This window comes from Leguminivora glycinivorella, chromosome 8 (genome assembly GCF_023078275.1).
Source record: "Leguminivora glycinivorella isolate SPB_JAAS2020 chromosome 8, LegGlyc_1.1, whole genome shotgun sequence".
In the NCBI taxonomy this organism is placed as follows: domain Eukaryota; kingdom Metazoa; phylum Arthropoda; class Insecta; order Lepidoptera; family Tortricidae; genus Leguminivora; species Leguminivora glycinivorella.
In genome coordinates, this window is record NC_062978.1 from 5304049 (window position 1) to 5324002 (window position 19954).

Genomic DNA, 19954 nt, shown 5'->3' on the forward strand with positions numbered 1-19954 from the left:
ACCAGTTGAAACTCTATTTAATAGAGGTAATATGAAAAATATGCAAAAATAGATTAAGTACTTGAAATTAGCAGCCAGTCTAAATAGATACACATTTCATTGTTCCATTACTATTATGAAGAGTCTGATTAGTGATTACCGATTTTACCTAATTTGAAATGTAGGTTGTGAGATTTTATCTTAGAATTCAGTTTATAGGGGTGCCCTCATCGCTTTAATGAGGATGGGCAATTAAAGAACCTTCCCTTACGCGGTAGAACATGCACAGGATATTTTACAAGACAATTCGTCCTATTCTAATGAAAATAATAAAATAAGATATTATTAGACCAGAAATGTCTAAAATGTTTAATTATATTTGCAAATCGCTAAAATTAAATCTCAATAAATAAATTTATGATTAGGTATAACAACATAAATCGTATTAGAAATAGGTAGGTAAATAAATTTATATTTTTTTTATGATTTTTTACTAAACGAACAAGTTTTCCATGTTTATAGAAGCTCTTCTCCGATACAAAAATTGGCCTCCACACATGTTCGGGAAAACAATTAAACCCTTCGGGCGAGACAAGGACGCAGCATCACAACTTTTGTTTGATATTTTTCATTTCCATGTCGAGCGGAGTAGGCCAGGCCGTCATAAAGCAAGTTTACAAAAACTTGTAAAGAAGCCCAGCAAATTTAAATACCTAAAGTCATTCATTAAGTACCTGGATCGTTAATTACAACTTTTTTATTTTCCTCAATGACAAAGGAACAGTCGGCGAAAAGAAAAGTAGACGCGTGTCGTGACACGCACCCCTCGGAGCGGGGGTTCGCGGCGGCCTATCGCGGGCTGGCGTGCGGCGCGCGGCGGCGCCCATTGGCCCGCCCCGGGGGGTGCGCGCCCCGCCCCCTCCTCGAGCCGAGCCCTTATTGAATTAGGCTTATCATTCGATTTCGAGTGGGGCGAGAGCGCGGTCCTCCGCTGGCAAAAACTACCGTTGCGATCCGATACCATCTGTAATCGGCATAATTCGATATACTCGCGGCTCATCCAATTATGTGGTGAAGGCCCGCGCTTTCTGACAGAAGACGCACGCGCCCCGCGCGGCGCGGCGCTCCGCCGCTGATCTCTGTGCTTGTGATCATTGGAGATGGAGTACGGGTACTTGAGCGGCGCCGGCGGCGGCTTCGAGGGCGGCTGCCTGGGCTCGGGCGGCGGCGAGCTGTCGTGGGGCGAGCTGGCGTCGTGCGGGCAGATGTCGCAGGCGGCGTACCGCTACCAGGGCATGCGGTACCAGCCGCCGCCGCCGCAGTGCGCGCGCCCGCAGGACCAGGCCATGAGGAACCACCACATATTCCCGCCCGCTATGAACTTGCAACGTAAGTTTTTGAACAGGTTATTGGTTAAGGGCCAATTCAACGGCGGGAGAGCTCCCATGCGAGTTTCATCACATTGGGGTATTTGATTGGAACTATTGGAGTGACTCGTGGGTACCTATGTAATCTTATTAGTCCGCAATAATAATATGGCCATAATCGCATGCGAGTTCACGCGCCGTCTAAATGAGCGTTAAGTGCTGATTGGTCAAGAGTTTAAAATAACAAAATTTAATATCAATTACCTAACGGAATAATCATCATCATCCTCCTTGCGTTATCCCGGCATTTGCCACGGCTCAGTTTTTACGAAAGTGACTGCCATCTGACCTTCCAACCCGAAGGGTAAACTAGACCTTTTTGGAATTAGTCCGGTTTCCTCACGATGTTTTCTTTCACTGAATGGAATAAGACAAACTTAATTATGAAACTTTCTTCAAGTATTTATTTAGAACTAGCTTTTGCCCGCGGCTTCGCTCACGTTAGAAAGAGACAAAAAGTAGCCTATGTCATTCTTCATCCCTTCAACTATCTCCACTTAAAAAAATACGTCAATTCGTCGCTCCGTTTTGCTGTGAAGGACGGACAAACAAACAGACACACACACTTTTCCATTTATAATATTAATAATAAATAATATGGATGACGCTTTCATCTTACCTATTATTTACCGCCTATAAATGTTGTTATGGTTATATTGGTTATTACCTATCGTTATATCAAGAGGTAGTCAGTTAGGTAAAGTGCATCTGTAGGTGCAAGAGTTGCAAGTCGTCTGACTCTCAGACAGCTACACTTGTAGTTGAAAATAATTTAGGAGCAGTATAATTACATAAGCTGACATGTAAAAGGTACCTTCTTGTTTAATTTTTTAGGGTTCCGAACATTAAAATTATAAAACGTAACTCTCAGAAGATCATTTTGTAGGCCGCCCGTCTGTCAAGACCCATTATCTCAGGAACGCGTGGAGGTGTCGGATTTAAGAACTATTAATCAAATTCATAGTCCCTTTGAAACTAAAAAAAATTACTTATGTAAAAGCGAATATAAAATAGGTTAGTATGGCCATTTACGCCGCAAAAAAAATCTACACTACCAAAGAAATCAATATTACCTAATAGGGTTATGGGTAGGTACTTTATGTAGACCCAAAACTATGGATTTCAGCAAATAATAATTATCATGTTAAAAAAACATACTCGTAAGTACATGGTTCTTATACAATTATTTTGGTTTTAACTATAAAACTCCCGTGAGACTCATACATATTTAAAAATATTTTAAGCGGGTTACTCACGTATCAAGTCGATATATCGTTCGACATGTTTCGATTCAATTTTCGAGGATGTATCTCAAGAGTAGCGACCCCGCCTTTACATGTCGAGAGCGCGACGTATGCGTATAATATTGGGGACTTACACATATTTATTGGGGACTTACAACTTAGCCCCAAACTAAGCAAAGCTTGTACTATGGGTGCTAAGCGACGATATACATAGTTAAATTTTATTTATTTATTTTTATTTATTATATTTTAGAAACATACATACATAAATACATACTTGTATACTTGTCTTATACATCGAAAACATCCATGACTCAGGAACAAAATATCTGAGCTCATCACACAACTAAATGCCCTTACCGGGATTCGAACCCAGGACCGCGGCTCAGCATGCAGGGTATACTACCGACTAAGCCAGACCGGTCGTCAATGTCAATCTTGTTAGGTACTTACATATGTGACCAACAGTTACCAATATATTAAAATTTAAATGTAAATTAACCATCCGAAGTTTTACCGACGGCACCGCACTCCTTTAGGGAAATCTTTCTTACTGCCCGATTCGAACAATGCCTACTTATAAGATGTCATACCGACGAGATACTGATTTGACATTGTCAAAAGTGACGTGATTGGTTAAATAAATAATTAAATGTTTAATTGTTTCTATTTAGATAACCCGATAACGTGGGTTCACTGACAATAGAATAATATTTTCATTATACCTACCCAACCCCGACATATATGTCTTATCATCAATTGATTAAAATTTTATTACCAATTTCTAGTTAAATAATTGACCGCAGTAGTAGGTCTACGTTTTAACTCGGGCAATTTGCTTATGTATGTTCGGATGTTCTACTCTACGGGGGTTACCATGACGTGCTAAAGCCGTTCAGTTTAGGTTGAGAGAGAGGGACGGAGCTATGTAACTGCTATAGCTGTGTCCCTTTCTCTCAACCTAAACTGAACGTCTTTAGTACGTCATGGTAACCCCCCGGTCGCAATTCTCAACCGATTCTCGTGAAATTTTTTAACTATATTCTACAAATCAATAAAAAAAGCTTCTCGTCTGATTTTGGAAATTATTAAAAATGGCCGAGTCATTTGCAGACTCGGCCATTTTTAATAATTTCCAAAATCGATATAATGAATAAAAGTTTTGTCTGTTAGAAGCATTAAACTAAGTAGGTATCGTAATTTCACCACCTCAACTTAAGTCCCACCGTGGCTAGGTTGTAAATGGTCGGCCTTGTAACCTCGAAGCCTCAGGTTCAAATCTTAAAAATGTAACTTTTTGTATTTCTTTCTGCACTTTAATAATGATTATTAGTACGACTACGAGAATATACCTATAGTTCTAGTTGAGTTAAATGCTAGCTTTATTTGTCGTTCATATGCGCATTGTAATATGCCTACTTGAAAAATAAATATTTCATTTTCATTTTCAATAAAAAAAAAATGAGTTTAAGTATTTTAACGTTTGAAAGTTTGTTCGGAATCCTCGATGGGCGGGTCCGACTTGCACTTGGCCGGTTATTTTAAATGTATTCGTGGTACATTTATTCAGTAATCACAGTCTTACTGCAGTCTGTATGACACTACCTACTCCCACTATTTTCGCGCTTGATACTACCTATTTAGTGTTTTGATACCATAGGTATTTATCCAAATCTGATATGAATAGAATGGGTAGTAATCTGATTTACGCCTTACCTCCAACACTGGCTGTTACAAATGTTATACATATAACATGGTGTGATAGGGACAGCGCGCAGCACAGCAGCACACTCAAACGGCGCCACCTTGTTATCGTCCTTATATAGGCGTCCATTGCACAGATAAAGAATTTCATACGTGAGAGCGAGAAGATGTATTTTTTTCTCTTTCTCACATGCTGACAGTGACATTCCTAGGCACTTGCGCAGGCGCCGCCTGGCGGGATAAAATGTTAATGTGCCTCCTCATTGTCAGCAATTTGATAGACTCCTATACAAAGAGCACCTAAACGTCATATCATAAAAGTTTGACTTTGTTTGTTTGAAAGTTTGAGTTTGAGTTTGTTTGTTTTTACTCTTGCATAGCGGTTATTAAATATTACTTGCAAGTAAGTATTTTTATTGTAATAACAACATAAAATTTTTTATTTATTTATTTATTTATTGGTAAATAACAACTTAAATCTATCTTTACAGGTTTTCCTAATGCGATAGATAAGCGAACCAAACAATAAAACAGTTATTGCCAGTATATAAAAAAAAGAAGAAATTATAAAATACTGTAAGAAAAGTAATAGAGAAATATACCTTTATAATAAAAAAAATGCATTATTAAATTAAAATAAGCTTGGGGTTATTTCTTTTACATATTTATGAGTAGTAGGTAGGTAAATGACAATAGAGTATATTATACTTATTACTTACCCATATTTATTGGCGATTCATAAATTATTCAGATTCCAAGTTTCATAAGTTAGTCGACTATGACAGTCAATACACTTAGTCCTACACGCTCAAGGGTAAATACTTCGACAAGTTGAGGTAGGCAACTCTTTCTCTGAAATTGGCACGTGTCACTAAGTGATCGGAGATCCTTAAGGAGAACGTAAGAGAGCAATGTACCTATTTCATCAGCATACCAGCCCTTTATCGCCCACTGCTGGGGACCGATTTTTGAATCTCGAACGCATGAATTCGCCGTTTGAAAGTCGATTCAAAAATCGGTCCCCTGAGCAGGCTTCTCTTCTAGAACGCCACTTGTCCCGATCCTGAGCTAGTCTCATCCATATACCTACTTAGGTACCTAAAAGAAATCGTTTTCATTTGGTGAAGTTGTGACGGTCACGACACAAAGAACGGTGCAGGGCGGGGCGGACGGGCGCGGGGGGAGCATTCTCGCCGCGTGAGCGATTGCGCCCCTAATTGGCAGCGGCGTCCGCGAGAATCTTGAGGGGAGGACAGCAAAGCTCGAGCGAGCCTTCTACCGTCTTGCATGACCCTCCCCCCCGCGCCCGCGAGCCGCCTCACCCCCGCCGGCGCCCGCCGCGATAACTCACAGCGGGCGCTCACGTAATCCCGAGTAAGCTCGGATTATGCCCGTTAATCATGCGGAAATTAATTACAAGTTTGCGTATTAATTGTAGCACAATTACAAGAATTACGGTTAAGATTAAGATGATTCTTGTTTAGATGTTGCTTGTTGTAAACAACCAAAACATGCTACGTTTTGCATTGTGTCCCTTCCCTTCAACCATGTCATTTACACAGTAAAGAGGGCGAATTCGGAATCGGTAAGAATACCCGATATTGTCATTTCTATTCTCATGTCGCGTTTGTATGCAAGTGGACGGGTTAATTCGATTTGGTGCGAACACCGAGGGCAATATTTTATCGCATCATGTGATCTATTCTGTCCCAGTATAGTATAGTAGAGTGGGTCATAAAAAAGGCAATATCTCACAGTTGAGCAGCGCCGGGCGCCGCGATCGTAACTCGTACAATGTTACTGCGGTACACTCGACGAAAGAACACACTTTTATTTTGGAAAGGAATTGTTTTCCTTTAAACATTGTATATCGTGCGAGTAATACGCGATGTCTTTCCGACCATGGCACATAAACTATACGTTGAATTTTCGCTTTAGGATTTTCATTCTATGTAGGTATAAGTTATGAGTAAGGATACGAGTTTGAAATACGAAATTATGTGCGAGATACGAGTTTTAAAATGTTATCCGTGCATTCGTCGGCTTTTTAAATGGATAATTGGCAAGTTGGCAACATTAATATTTTATTATCCATATATTTCTTTATAAAGGCACTTGAAGTAATTTTGAGCGAAAGTAAACGAGATTATACATAATGTTTGATATCCAAACATTATCATAATCATTAAAATAGACAAATAAATGAAACTAATATTGAAATAAATAACAAAAACTACTCCTTTGTGGCATGATACTGTAGATGCTGGCAGCATTTCTTCGCTGTAGGTACAACAATAATTACTGTCAAATGGTTAATTTTCTAGATGAGTAAGTAAACTGTATTCAGTCTCAGCATCAGACAGAGCTACGATAAAAACGTTTTACAAGTAATTCAAGTAACGCAAGGGCCTATAAAAGCCTATAGCGTGTACAAGCCTACACGGGCAATATGTTTTATATTGCAAATAAACATATGGGTAAATTTACGTAATGGCGGCAGTAAAACGTTTCCCGGCCGCCGTTGGCGAGTGGGTAATCGTAAACATTATAGGCGCTGTTATTGTAATTCTGAATTCGACGGTTACCTACTGTCTGCGTCAGTGAAAAAATTGACCGACCGAAAATTAAAATAAAAGTAACGATGAACCTTCTTCGCTATTATGACACTATGTTATAAGTTGGTACCTACCTAAATACTGTATGAAAATAGTAGATACACAAAGACTAATAATATTTCGTGTAAAAATAAGGGGTTGAAAAGGCCTGAATTGCTTCGAGAAGAGGATGGTAAGGCCGTGCCGCATTTTTGCTCAACTTGGCGGGGGCACTACAGTGCCCCAAGATTTTCTTTTACTTTGATAGAATGAGAAATCGATTTGCACACTGCCTTGCCACATTCACAGCAATTGCAGCAAAATATATGGCAATATGTCACGAATATTTTCATACATTAATTATTATCGTCTCTGCGGAAAGATAAGTTGTAGAATGTTGTCATGGGCTCCGATTATCCACCTACTTATTTTCTCTCTGCACAGACATTTATAAAACGTGGAAATGTGGCTACGATTTTGAAAAGTACCTATAAAAACGGTATTTCATAACACGGTATAATAATTAGGTATATATTTTTATTTATTTATTGCTAAGTAAAGACAAAACACACTTAACTCTTACTACGGAACAGTTTGTTAGCGAATGAAAAAACACCCGGACTTATAAGTACTTATTACTAGCTTATCTAACTTAATTGATATAACCAGGCACCATGATAACGACACTGCCCATTAAATAATGAATTTTATTTGACTTGTAATCGCGTGTTAAAATCTCAATCTAAACTTAAAAACCGCTGACGGCCTCGCAATGTCAGCAAACTTATACCGGAATGAACAACCAACCGTGATATATGAAGGCGACGATGCAGCAATAAGGCTTCTCAGTGCCTTCATTAATCTACATGTACCTACAACCCTTTCTGGGCGGAACACTAGCGGAAACCTTCAAAAACTCCCACATAACCTACAAATACACTTCAAATTAGAACCCTATTCGGAAAGGAGGTAGAACCCCTAAGGTTGCATTTACTTTAACAGGGCTATTCGAGATAGGAAGTTGTCATACTTGTAGTATGGTGCGATGACGCGCCGACGTCGTGCATTATGGATGCCCGCGAAGTTCGTGACGCGAGAAAAATGAACCACGGCCCGGCAGATGGATGGCGATACGATTTACTGCGGATTTTTGGGAAAAACGGGAGTCTGAAGGTTTTGGGGAACCTTGCTTACACTAGCTATAGTCAGATGTCCGATTTCCTTGCTTGCTTACTAGCGCTAGTGATTGCCAGTCCAATTTAAACGAAGACGGATTCTACATTTTGAGTCATTAAAAAAATAATAATGAATAATTTACACATTGGAAACCTACCTTGTTGGCTTTGATAACAGTTATTTTTCTTACGAATGCGATAAACCAACAAAAGTTGGTACCGAAAAACGTGCCTACTTTACACAAAATTTGCTCCAAGTTATGGAAATTACCTACGAATATTTCTTAAACTGTCCATTATATAATATTTAGATCACTTAATATAAAAAGATTATCTTATTGGTCATAATTTTGTCGGGTAAATTACGTTATATATTACTGTTTTATATATATCTGAAGCAATGAAAATTATCCTATGGGACGCATTGTTACCCAATTTGGCTCCAAATTAAGAGGTCCCGCTAAAATTAAAATTATTTCATGACTAACAGAAAAATGATATAATATTCATGTATTTAAATTTAGTAGGTATATGAGTTCTAAATAAAACCATAGAAAAAAATTAATATATTAATCGTTAAGTCATGTTTCTGAATAGAGCATAGTTAATCCGGTAGGCACGTTTTCGTTTTCCAACCTATGGTTGACCTAATCGGTCGGTGTGGTTGTCTGAAGTAAAGTGCCTATTAGCCACGGCCAGGACAATCGTCCAATCCAGGAAGTATTCTAAATAGTTGTTTAATTTATAAGTTGTAAATAGTCTAAATAATTCCCCGAAAATTTAAAAATACACTGCTTTACATTTATTGAACCACCTAAAGGTACAGCGCAGATATATACATTTTCTTTACCTTTTGCACAACGAAGCACAGCCTTCCCTAGTGTACGACCGAGCTAAGTCCTTAGCGCCCTTCAAGTCTCGCCGTCTCGCAATTAACCAGGGGGAGGGGGGAGGTAGCACGGGAGGGGGGGTCTCGGATCATATCACCTGTGAATTAATTGCCAACTGACGATTAATTACGAACACGTGCGACTAACGTGTTGGTAAACACGGGCGATGAAAGGAAGGGTTTTCGATTGATTTGGAGATAAATGTTAAACGGTGTGCCTGTATTAAATGGTGCGTGTAATCGTTACTAAATTGCTGATTTTAATTGAAATGATGATTTTTCGGGTGTTTTTTTCAGGACTCTTTAAAGTAAGAGGGAACTGGGTTGAGAAATGTTTTTAGACGTTTCGTATTAGAAAAGGGACTACCTCTTCTTCACTAATATTACTTTTTTGATCCTTTCACTACTACAATAAGTAGGTATATACTATTAAAAAGGTTTAAAAACAACGTCGTTACGAAACCACGCCTTTTTCTTGCTTTTTTATTAAGTATACTTGCCCGCGTTAGAAAGAGACAAAAAGTAACCTATGTCAATCTCCATCCCTTCAACTATCTCCACTTAAAAAATCACGTCAATTCGTCGCTCCGTTTTGCCGTGAAAGACGGACAAATAAACAGACACACACTTTCCCATTTATAGACATAGACATAGACATTTTATTAATAATATTATACATATTACATTATTATTAATATTATAATATTAGTATGGATGTGGTATGGATGAATTGTGTAATGTTTTTTGGCTTTGCATCTAGGTACTTATTGATTAACAGTTTGACAAGAATGAACTTTGCAAATCAATTGAAAGAAGAAAATTTACATATTATGCATTTAACTACCAATAAAATTTAGTAGGTAGGTACCTACCAAAGGGTAAAGCCAAAAACTGCGACAGCATACGTCATTTCAATAAACAAACATATTAGAATAAAATAGCAACTGAGGTATGGAATGAGCTACCTTCTCAGGTGTTTCCCCTTGCGCTATGACATGGGGTTCTTCAAGAAGCAGGTTTTTAGGGTTCTCAAAGGTCGGCAACGCATAAGTGACTCCCCTGCTGTTGCTCATGTCCATGGTCGATGACTGCTTCCCATCAGGCGGCTCGTCTGCTCGTTTACTGCCTATTTCATAAAAGAGGTATAATTCGTTACAATAAATATACATATTAAAATAATACATCCCTAGTTCTAAAGCCAAAACCGAAGCAAAAGCAAGGACCCTCCTTCTACTAGGTACATATATATAAGTATACATAGATCCAGCTATAAATATATAGCGTGCGGTAGGAAAACTCGTAGCGCGGGTTGTCGCGTGGGAGAGTATCGATCGTAGCCTTCGCTACGCCGTAGAGGAGCTACGGAGCTTGCTACGATTTTTTTGTGAATTGTTTTATTGTTTAAACCTATAGCCATAAAAAAACTGTTATATTTTGTCATTACGGGTGGAGATTATTTGTAAGTTTAGTCGGGAATTGGAGAGCAATATTTCAAGTTATTATAATAAAAAGTTGCAAACGCCGAGTAAATTGAAAAACGAGCAAGGAAAGGATTTAAGTTGAACCACGAGCGAAGCGACGAGAATAGAATTGAACTGACCTCCAACGTAAAATACGGTCTCGAGACCACTTTTCCCCTCACTATAGGGGACAAACGCCGTCCTTGAAAGTTGGAGGTTAGGTAAATCATCTTTATTACTAGTATTATCACTTTTATCAATCCCAGTTAATTTGACTTTATTCAAAATAATTATGTAGTAATAATCGTGAAGGACAAAACACGTTTAAATCAAAGTGCAAACCGTAAAATTGCTTTGCAATAATAATCACGGCAAAAGCCCAAACTTATCAAATCCAGCAACAGGCCTCAAATATTAATACATCTTAATGCTTGTATCAAGCATAGTAAAAAGAAAATGCATGATGTTTAAACGCATCTCTCTTCCAAAGTTGCCAAATCCAGCAATGGGCTTCAAATATTAATACATCTTGATGCTTGTCTCACGCTGAGCAATAACATTTAAATTATAAACAAAGTAATTAAATTTAACCACCATCTCATACAAAATTTAAATTAAAAAAAAACCCCGACATAGCAAGTGGACTGATTTTCATCAAACAGAGCTAAGAACACTTCCGACTGATTCAGTTTTCAAATAAAAAAAAAACGAAATCTGTTCATTCGTTCGAAACCTACATTGCCACTGACAAACACACTCATAAACAGACAAATTGACACGTCAAACTTATAGGTCTTATTACACTCCGTCCTTTTTGCGTTGGAGGTTAAAAACATGCATCGAATCAAGCTATAAGCCTCAAATATTAATAATTTTGATGCTTGTATCACGCACAGCTTTCCAAATCCTCAGTCAAACAAGCCTCAAATATTAATACATCTTGCTGCTTGTATCACAGTGAAAAGGACATGCGGGTCGCCGCAGACCGCACCGCAACGACAATTACCTCAAATGAACCGGAATTAATCGCGCCTTGGCCGAGCTGCGGGCTCATTTGCATTATTAATAGAACCTCCCTTGTCACTGGTAGGGATTCCAACTGTTATCAGAATCGGGTGATACGGCCGGATCCGGCACATTTTGGAAGCTGGGCATTGCTATTTACAGTCTTACACAATTAGGAATTGTTATAGCAAAAATTCCATTAGAGAAATTGTTTCTCGTAAACATCAGCTACTGCTCCGTTGGTGGGTTGACAAATGGCAGCAACTGAAACACGTAAAAAATCAGATATCGGCTAATCGATACTTCCGGTGATATTTTAGACAAGTCTCTGCCCTGTACCTAATGAAGAAGAGTTCGTCAAGATGTTTTGCGTTCATAAGCTGTTTAATTTGAGTTGCGGATATCACTCAATAATCCACGAAAAATCTGTAATGTATTTACCTTTAATCTATAAAAATCATCTGGTCCGTCCGGATCCGGACTGGAAACGAATCCGGTTTGCAATCCCTAATCAGGACCTCTGGGGGTGCCACTACCCCTCCTCCCCCCGCATCCTAATGAAGAGCAGCTCGCCAAGATGTTTCCGTTCATAAGATGTTTAATTTGAGTTGCGGATCGTGGGTCAGAACGCGCGCTCATTGTTATGGTGTGTTTTGTAATTTTACGACGGTTTTATCTTTCTGTGTCTGTTTAGATGCGTACATTAGATGTAAATGTGACGAATAAAGGCATATTTTTATTTTGTTGTCGATTTCACTTTTTTATTATTTCTGAAAATTTTTGCACTTTTTCTACTCAGAATCGCTCTTTCGATTCTACTAAGAGACAAAAATGTCCTAAAATTTCCACACATTTTTTTTGTCTTCCTCTGAGTTTCGATCAAACAAGTTGTACGACAAATTATAACTCAGTGGAAAAAAAATGTGACACATTTTTTTTCTCCTGCGGAATCGAAAGAGGCTCCCGAGCGGAAAAATTCCCACATTTGGAAGAAAAAGTAAAACAAACAAGAAAATAAAAATATGCCCATGAATGTTTTATATTTTATCTTATTTTAGTTCGTCAATAAGTACTCGAAGTAAAATGCGTATTTTGAAGATATTATTTTCGAAACGCAACTTGTTTTATTCCTATAGATACCTAAGTACCTATACTTACATTGGGTTGTAACTGGTGGCCAGCGCCACACTTTTAACATAATGGGATCCAATCAATAGTTCTAAAATGTTCTGTTTAAAAGAGAATAAGAGTTTAACTTATATTAAAACTTTGAGATAAATGAGACAAATTGAAATTAGTATTTCAAAATTGTTTTACACCAAAATTTTCCTAAATATTTATTAACAATAATTAAAAACATGTCATGATTTATAAAGAAACCAAACTAGTACCGCTAAAAATGTTTTTGAGTCACACTTTTATGCTAACTCTAAGTAACTTTACCTACTTTCTCTATTTTGCGTTTCATAAGACCTTAAATACTCGTATATCAACTATAATTATATATGGTTAGATTTGATGTTCTCAACCACTAGCTATATGCAATATTTAATATTAAAAAATAACATGTACAAATTACCTAAACGAAGAAATTATATAAGTGTTAGTAGAACATAATGAAAAGAGCGGTAGCTGTATTTACTCGCACACGAGCGCGCGAGGAGTTCCGGAGGGGCCGGGAAATGGCCGCTTCCCTCGTACCTGCCTTTAATTGTTTTATTCCGGGCGCCATTCATACCGTCCCTAGTAAAAACGTTTTGGTGTTTTTGTGGAGCTGAAGGAGTCATAATTATTATAACGCATTTATTTATTCATCTTTAGTGTACAATAAAAATAAATACAAAAGGAGGAAATGAGGAGGAATATATGGACTTAAACTTGAGCAGTTTCATGTGCTCTACCTTTTGGGAATACAGGCTTGAATTTTTGTATGGTATGTTATGTACGAATGGCGGATTTAATGCCTTATGACATTATATGCTAGTCAATGATAGATGGAAACAAAAATTCTCGAATGTTCTCGACAGTGGGTGAAATACGTACCTACTTACTCGTATTGAAGAAACCAGCATAGTTGCTGGTTTTACATTGTTTTGTAAGAAATTGCGAATAAATCTCCTACTCTACGGGTGTTGTAGCTGATTATTGGCGATAGGAATTGTTTACCATTGATTATTTTTATACTACTTCGGTGGCAAACAAGCATATGGTCCGCCTGATGGAAAGCGGTTACCGTGGCCCATGGACGCCCGCAACTCAAGGAGTGTCGCATGTGCGTTGCGTACCCATTAGAAACGTGTACACTCCTTTTTGCTGTGTTAAGTACACAGCAAAAAGAAGTGTACAAGTTCCAAGGAGGGTTCGGGTTCCGACGACTAAAAGGAACGGACTAGACGGAACAAATTAGTTCCGTAGATCCTTCCGTCACCAGCACACCGCACCCTCGTTGAGCTCTGGCAGCCTTACTCACCGGCAGGAATACAACACTATGAGTAGGGTCTAGTGGTCTAGTGCTATTTGGCTACGGTCTTCTGTAAGGCGTACTTCCCCAGTTGGGCTCTGATCTAGAATCGAGCGAGATGATATCCGCTGTGCTGTGCCCTACCACACAAAGCGGAATATCATTTGCTATGTCCTACCTATCTATCTGTTATTTATCTGTTATTTTGCCTCCTATACCATAAAAGTCTGGTATACCTAATGTGAATTACAAATCATGTCTATAAAAATCTGTAACAGTCAACTATTCTATTAAAAACATACCTACACCAAAAAACATACAGATTTTCCTCTTGGACCATCAAATTTTGAATTTGAAACTTTATTTTCTGTTAAGAGTTCAAAACTCGTCTTTAATTTGTACATGCAACAAGTTCTCTCGGACTTATGAGGCTTGCTACTGATAGTTTTTCTTTTTGCGAAAAAAATCCATACTCATTTCATATTTTACGCTTGTTCCAGCGGGTCTACCATACAAAGTATACGGCGGACACGAAGGTTCCCTAACGGAGAAGAGGAAACAGCGGCGAATCAGGACCACTTTCACCTCAGCACAGCTTAAGGAGCTCGAGCGCGCGTTTCAGGAGACGCATTATCCTGACATATACACACGGGAGGAAATTGCCATGAAGATAGACCTCACGGAAGCGAGGGTCCAGGTTAGTACACACTTACATTAAAATAACATAGTTTTACTATAGGCCATCGTTTTACTACATTATTTAATACGCGACACAAAATGCAAGGGCGTTGTCTTTAGAACAGTTTAAGGAGCTCAATCGCGTTTCAGGAGACGCATTACCCTGATATCTACAGTTTACACCCGAGAGGAGATTGCTTTGAAGATAGTCCTCACGGAGGCTAGGGTCCAGGTTATAGTGTATTACATATTAGACCTCAACGCACCCTAGTTTTACTTTAGACCATAGTTTTACTGATACGCGACAAAAAATGCAAGGGTGTTAAGTTTCAAGAAGCACGTATAAGTCAGCATAGTTTAAGGAGCTTGAACGCGTGTTTCATTAGACAGAATAATATCTATACACGGGAGGAGATTGCTATTAGTAAGGCGGCGGAATTGAAAAAAGTCGTCTAGTTCTGAAGTTGACGTGACTGGAGAGTATACTGCTGACAAGTGGTATCGTTGTGATCGGTAGACTTTACTGAGTACGAAATAATGACTTGTCGCATTCTCAGACTGTGGGGGGGGGGGTTAACTATGACGTCACAAAAACCGCGGTCCCGGGTTTCAATTTTTTGCCAATTTGTCTAGAACCCCTTATTCAATTTTGAAAAATGAGGTGTCGATTGAAAGCGTATGACATGCTGATTAAGATTTCTTATATGTAAAAAGTATATTTTTGTTAGTTATTTTTTTATTAATAATAATGCAAAAAAATACTTTTTTTTTACTCTCTTTTTTGACTTTTGTGACTCAAAAAGGCAATGAAAACGGCCCTTTAGCTAAAAAATATGTTATTTAAATCATTTAGCTACATTATTAACCCTTAATTTGGCAGACATAGAGACATTAAAAATGTCGTATTTTTTTGTTGAATACTATTTTTGTGGGTTATAAGAAGCCCCGAAAAAATAATGAAAAAAATCTTAATCTTTCAGTTTTTCAGGAAACTTACTGGGGTTCAACTCGACGAGATTATGTTTACTCCACTCGGATACCTGCTCAAGAGAAGCATCCATTTGAGACACAAGTTGCATTCTGCATTCCAAAACCTGCTCACGATAGGCATTTGCCCGACCTGTGTGCTAGCTATCACCTGTGCTGTCATCCGCATAGCAATAGATATTGCTAGTTACTAGCATATCATTGATATGAAGGATGAACAGGGTCGGTGATAGGATAGATCTTTGGGGTACACCTCTGTTAATGGGCTGGATTTCTAAGCATTGATCGTCGATGAAAACAGAAATGCTTCGCCCAGGTAGAAAGCTGGCGACCCACATGCAAAGCCCTTCTGGGACGTACGAGGGGAGATTGGGAAATACGTCTTATGCTAAACTCTATCAAAAACCTTAGGCAGCGATATTTTGGCTAACTGCCAGAGCCTCTCCCTTGTTCTCAATGGCGGTGGCCCACCTATGACTCAAGTATACCAGAAGATCCTCAGCGCCACGACCATGGCGTAAGCCGTATTGCCGGTCACTATAAGCTGGTGCTCTTCAGGTACGCTAAGAGCTGGTTATTAACCACTTACTTCATCACCTTGGAGAGACGAGAGGTTCTCTCATTTGGCCTCAATGGGCCGATAGTGTGCAGGGCTTGTGCGATTACCCTTCTTTGCGGTTGGATGGACTCAAGCAGTCTTTCAGGATGACGGGCATTTAATACCTGAGCAGTATGAATGCGAAAAAAGGCGCGTTGAAACCGGGGTTAGTTCCGGAGCGCACGTTTTTAGCACAATAGCTGGTATACCATCAGGCTCATTGGACTTATTGACACCGAGGGCAAAAAGTGCACGCCTAACTACACTTTTGAAGCGAACCTCGGGCATGGATGCCTCACAGCGCGGGTTCTGGTGTACGGAGGCCAAAGTATTTTTGAGGAAGTGGGAAGACATGAGGAAGAGGGGTCTGAATCCTCGCTGTAGGACCTTCCTGATGCAAAGGTGATCCATCGCGGTTCAACACGGTAACGCGGCAAGAGCACGGATTGGTACCTTTGCATCGGGATGTTCGTAATTAGGTTAGAGTTGGCTATTAATTTTATGTATGTAGATGTAAGATTAATGTAATTTACTTTTGTGCTCATTTGCGAATAAAATATTTTGATATAAGGTCCACCGATTAGTTGGCAATGTTCGTCATACCGAACATGCAAGCCTGGAACTCATACACTGCGTAGCTGGCGGTGTTCGCCACACCGAACATGCAACAAACCTACTATTTCACTGTGATGATGGCAGTGTTCGGTACCGCGAACATGACTTTTGAATTATTACTGTCACAAAATTAAGACGTACACTAAACTAGAAACTGTTTAGTTCGATTCATTAACTCATTGGTAATCGATAAATGTCGTTTTTATAAATTTGACACCATAAAAATCTAATATAATGTCATAAATAACTTGATGATACTTCGCGGTTGCCGTCTTGCCGCGATTTTGCGTGCACTGCTGACATACGAATATTGCGACAGTAATGAATTAATTTTCTACCAATTAAAACAATACATAGCTACAATTTGAATCGAGAGAAAAATAAACAAAGATGAAAATGTGACCAGTAGATTTTTTTGAAATGTATGTTCGCCACAGCGAACACTGTCCAATTAAGGGTTAAAAGCTATCCGTTACTTTTTAAATTTCTTCAATCGGATAATAAATAATCAAACTACAAGCATATTAACCGCATTCGAGGCACACCGTTTGACACGCGTTCCCATACATTCGGCGTCAAACAAATACACCTCGAGCAAATATTCGTTTCAAGCAAGTACAGGTCTAATCATATTCATCGTAGCCTATCAATATTGGTATCATTTCAAAGTACAATTAAAGTCCTTTAAGAAACAATATCTACCATTTTCTTAAAATCAATAATCGCCAGTCTACGGTGGTTATAAAGAAAAAAAGCGGGGATGCGATTTGAGTGGTTCCCTAGGTTTGATACCCTAGACGAGTTTAAAAGGGGAGGTAAAGGTGACATATGGGTTGTTCTCTGGCCTGAAAGCTACACAGAGGGCCAGGGGAGGAAAAACTAGGGTTTAAGTTTAGTTTTAAGTTATTATTTCTTTTATTTGTTGATTTTATTTTGTTTAATTTTTTTATAATTTTATCAAGAATACACGTTGGTTTCTTTTGCTGAAAATTCCCTTTTTTATGAGAAATGTGATGAATTTCATGGCATTTTCGGATAAACATTATAGGTAACTTAATTTTAGTAATTTAATGTGTATAACGACCGAAGTCCAATCGTTTTGATTTTACGATTACTTTTTAATACTGGGTCAAAAAACCGCACCTCTTAGTCGTTTGAGTTCAAGCGGTATTACCCTTAATATTATATGAGTAAAAGTATGACTATATGGCCTTATTTGAAAGTTAATTTTAGTCTCTATCAGAAAATGGCATAAAATTTATCACATTTTTCATAAAAAAGGGAATTTTCAGCAAAAGAAACCCAAGTGTATTCTGGGTAAAATTACATAATAATTAAAAACAATAAAATTTTGTTGATTTTAACAATAAAAATTTGTTGAAAGGAAAAAATAACTTAAAACTAAACTAAAACCCTAGTTTTTCCTCCTTTAACCCTCCGTGTAGCTTTCAGATGAGAGAACGAGCCATTATGTCACCTTTGCCTCCCCTTTTAAACTCGTCTAGGGTTGAAACACCTAAGGAAGCACTCAAATCGCATCCCCACTTTTTTCTTTGTAACTACCGTAGATTGGCCATTATTGATTTTAAGCAAATGGTAGATATTGTTTCTTAAAGTACTTTAATTGTACTTTTCAATGATACTAATATTGATAGGTTACGATGAATAAGATTAGAGGCATATCTGCTTGAAACGAATTTTGCGCTAGGTGTAATTTGTTTGACGCCGAATGTATGGGAACGCGTGTCAAGCGGTACTTGCCGCCTACGGGTATGTGCTTGTCGTTTGCTTGTTTATTATCCGATTGAAGAAATTTAAAAAGTAACAGATAGCTTAATAATGTGGCTAAATGATTTATATAACATATTTTTTATCTAAGAGTCCTTTTTATTGCCTTTTTTGTGTGACACAAGTAAAAAATGACAGCCAAAAAAAAATTTTTGCATTATTATTAATAAAAAATTAACTACAAAACTATACTATACTTTCTCAAATAAATAAAAAAAAAAATACTTTTAACGTGATACCAAATCTTAAAGGGCACTGTATAAGCTTTCAAATGACACCTCATTTGACAAAATCGGATAAGGGGTTCTTAGTCAAATTTAAACCCGGGACCGCGATCTTTGTGACGTCATAGTTAACCCCCCCACAGTCTGAGAATGCGACAAGTCATTTTTTCGTACTCAGTAAAGTCTACCCATCACAACGATACCACTTGTCAGCAGTATACTCTCCAGTCACATCAACTTTTTCCGAGACCCTCTGGCCGCTCTACTATATGAAGATATACCAGGGACCAAGGATGCCATGGTTCAAGTTAGTGGACTGTCATAGATTTTTACAGTCGATCCGATTTTCTAGGATTATGTTAGCCATAGTTTTACGCTACAGCACAGAAAATTCAAAAGTATCAATAAACTAGTTATACTTAAAACAGATGCCGAATCGTATGTATGTAGTTTTTTCGTATTTTTCAACTCTTCTGTTATTTTGGTACATTCATGGGATTTTACCCGATTGGCAAGTTAAATAGTAATTTTTTCATGAGGTACTTTATTTTGCTACAGTAAACATCCAATAAAAAAGTAAATATCAAGCTACTGGCAGGTGATAATGTTTCTCATCTCTACTTAATCAACGAGATAAAAACACGTTCCAAATAAATAAATAATATAATCCTACAAATAATATAGTACTTACATACAAACAAAATTGTATTTTTAAGGTTTTTGGAAAATTTATTCATTTAGTTTAATTATTTCACGTAGCAATAGTTTTGTTTTATTAAAATTATGTTACCACCTACGGGAGAGCGGTGTCTCTTGACTCAAGTGTCATTTGTATGCTTAAAAAGAGGCACCAGCCCAGTTGTAATAACGATTTTTGTGTTACCACAATAAACATTTTTCATTTTCATTTTTTTTTCGTTCCAAGACCGATTCCCATCGGGCAGTGTCAATTCCCAAAAAAAGCGCTCCCGCGGCGTCCGTCACATCCACCGCCCAATTAGTGTCCAGTAATTCGGCGGCGGCTGACGGCGCAAAAAACAGTACGAACCGTGGCTAATTTCATAATAAGTGCTCATTTTTATGTGAGCGCGACGTGTGCTCTCTCTGAATGTTTAATGGAATCTAG

The 19954-nt window shown here is 38.1% G+C and overlaps 1 protein-coding gene across 1 annotated transcript in view; it reads left to right on the top strand.

The window, feature by feature from the left end:
* The first annotated feature begins 980 nt into the window (after positions 1–980).
* LOC125229193 (paired mesoderm homeobox protein 2B-like) overlaps positions 981–19954 on the top strand; it is a 75016-nt gene continuing 56042 nt past the window's right edge. The window contains exons 1-2 of the mRNA XM_048133986.1: positions 981–1368; positions 14439–14635. Coding sequence (XP_047989943.1) covers positions 1140–1368; positions 14439–14635 — 426 coding nt within the window. The 5' untranslated portion in view covers positions 981–1139. The remainder of the gene's footprint in view (positions 1369–14438; positions 14636–19954) is intronic.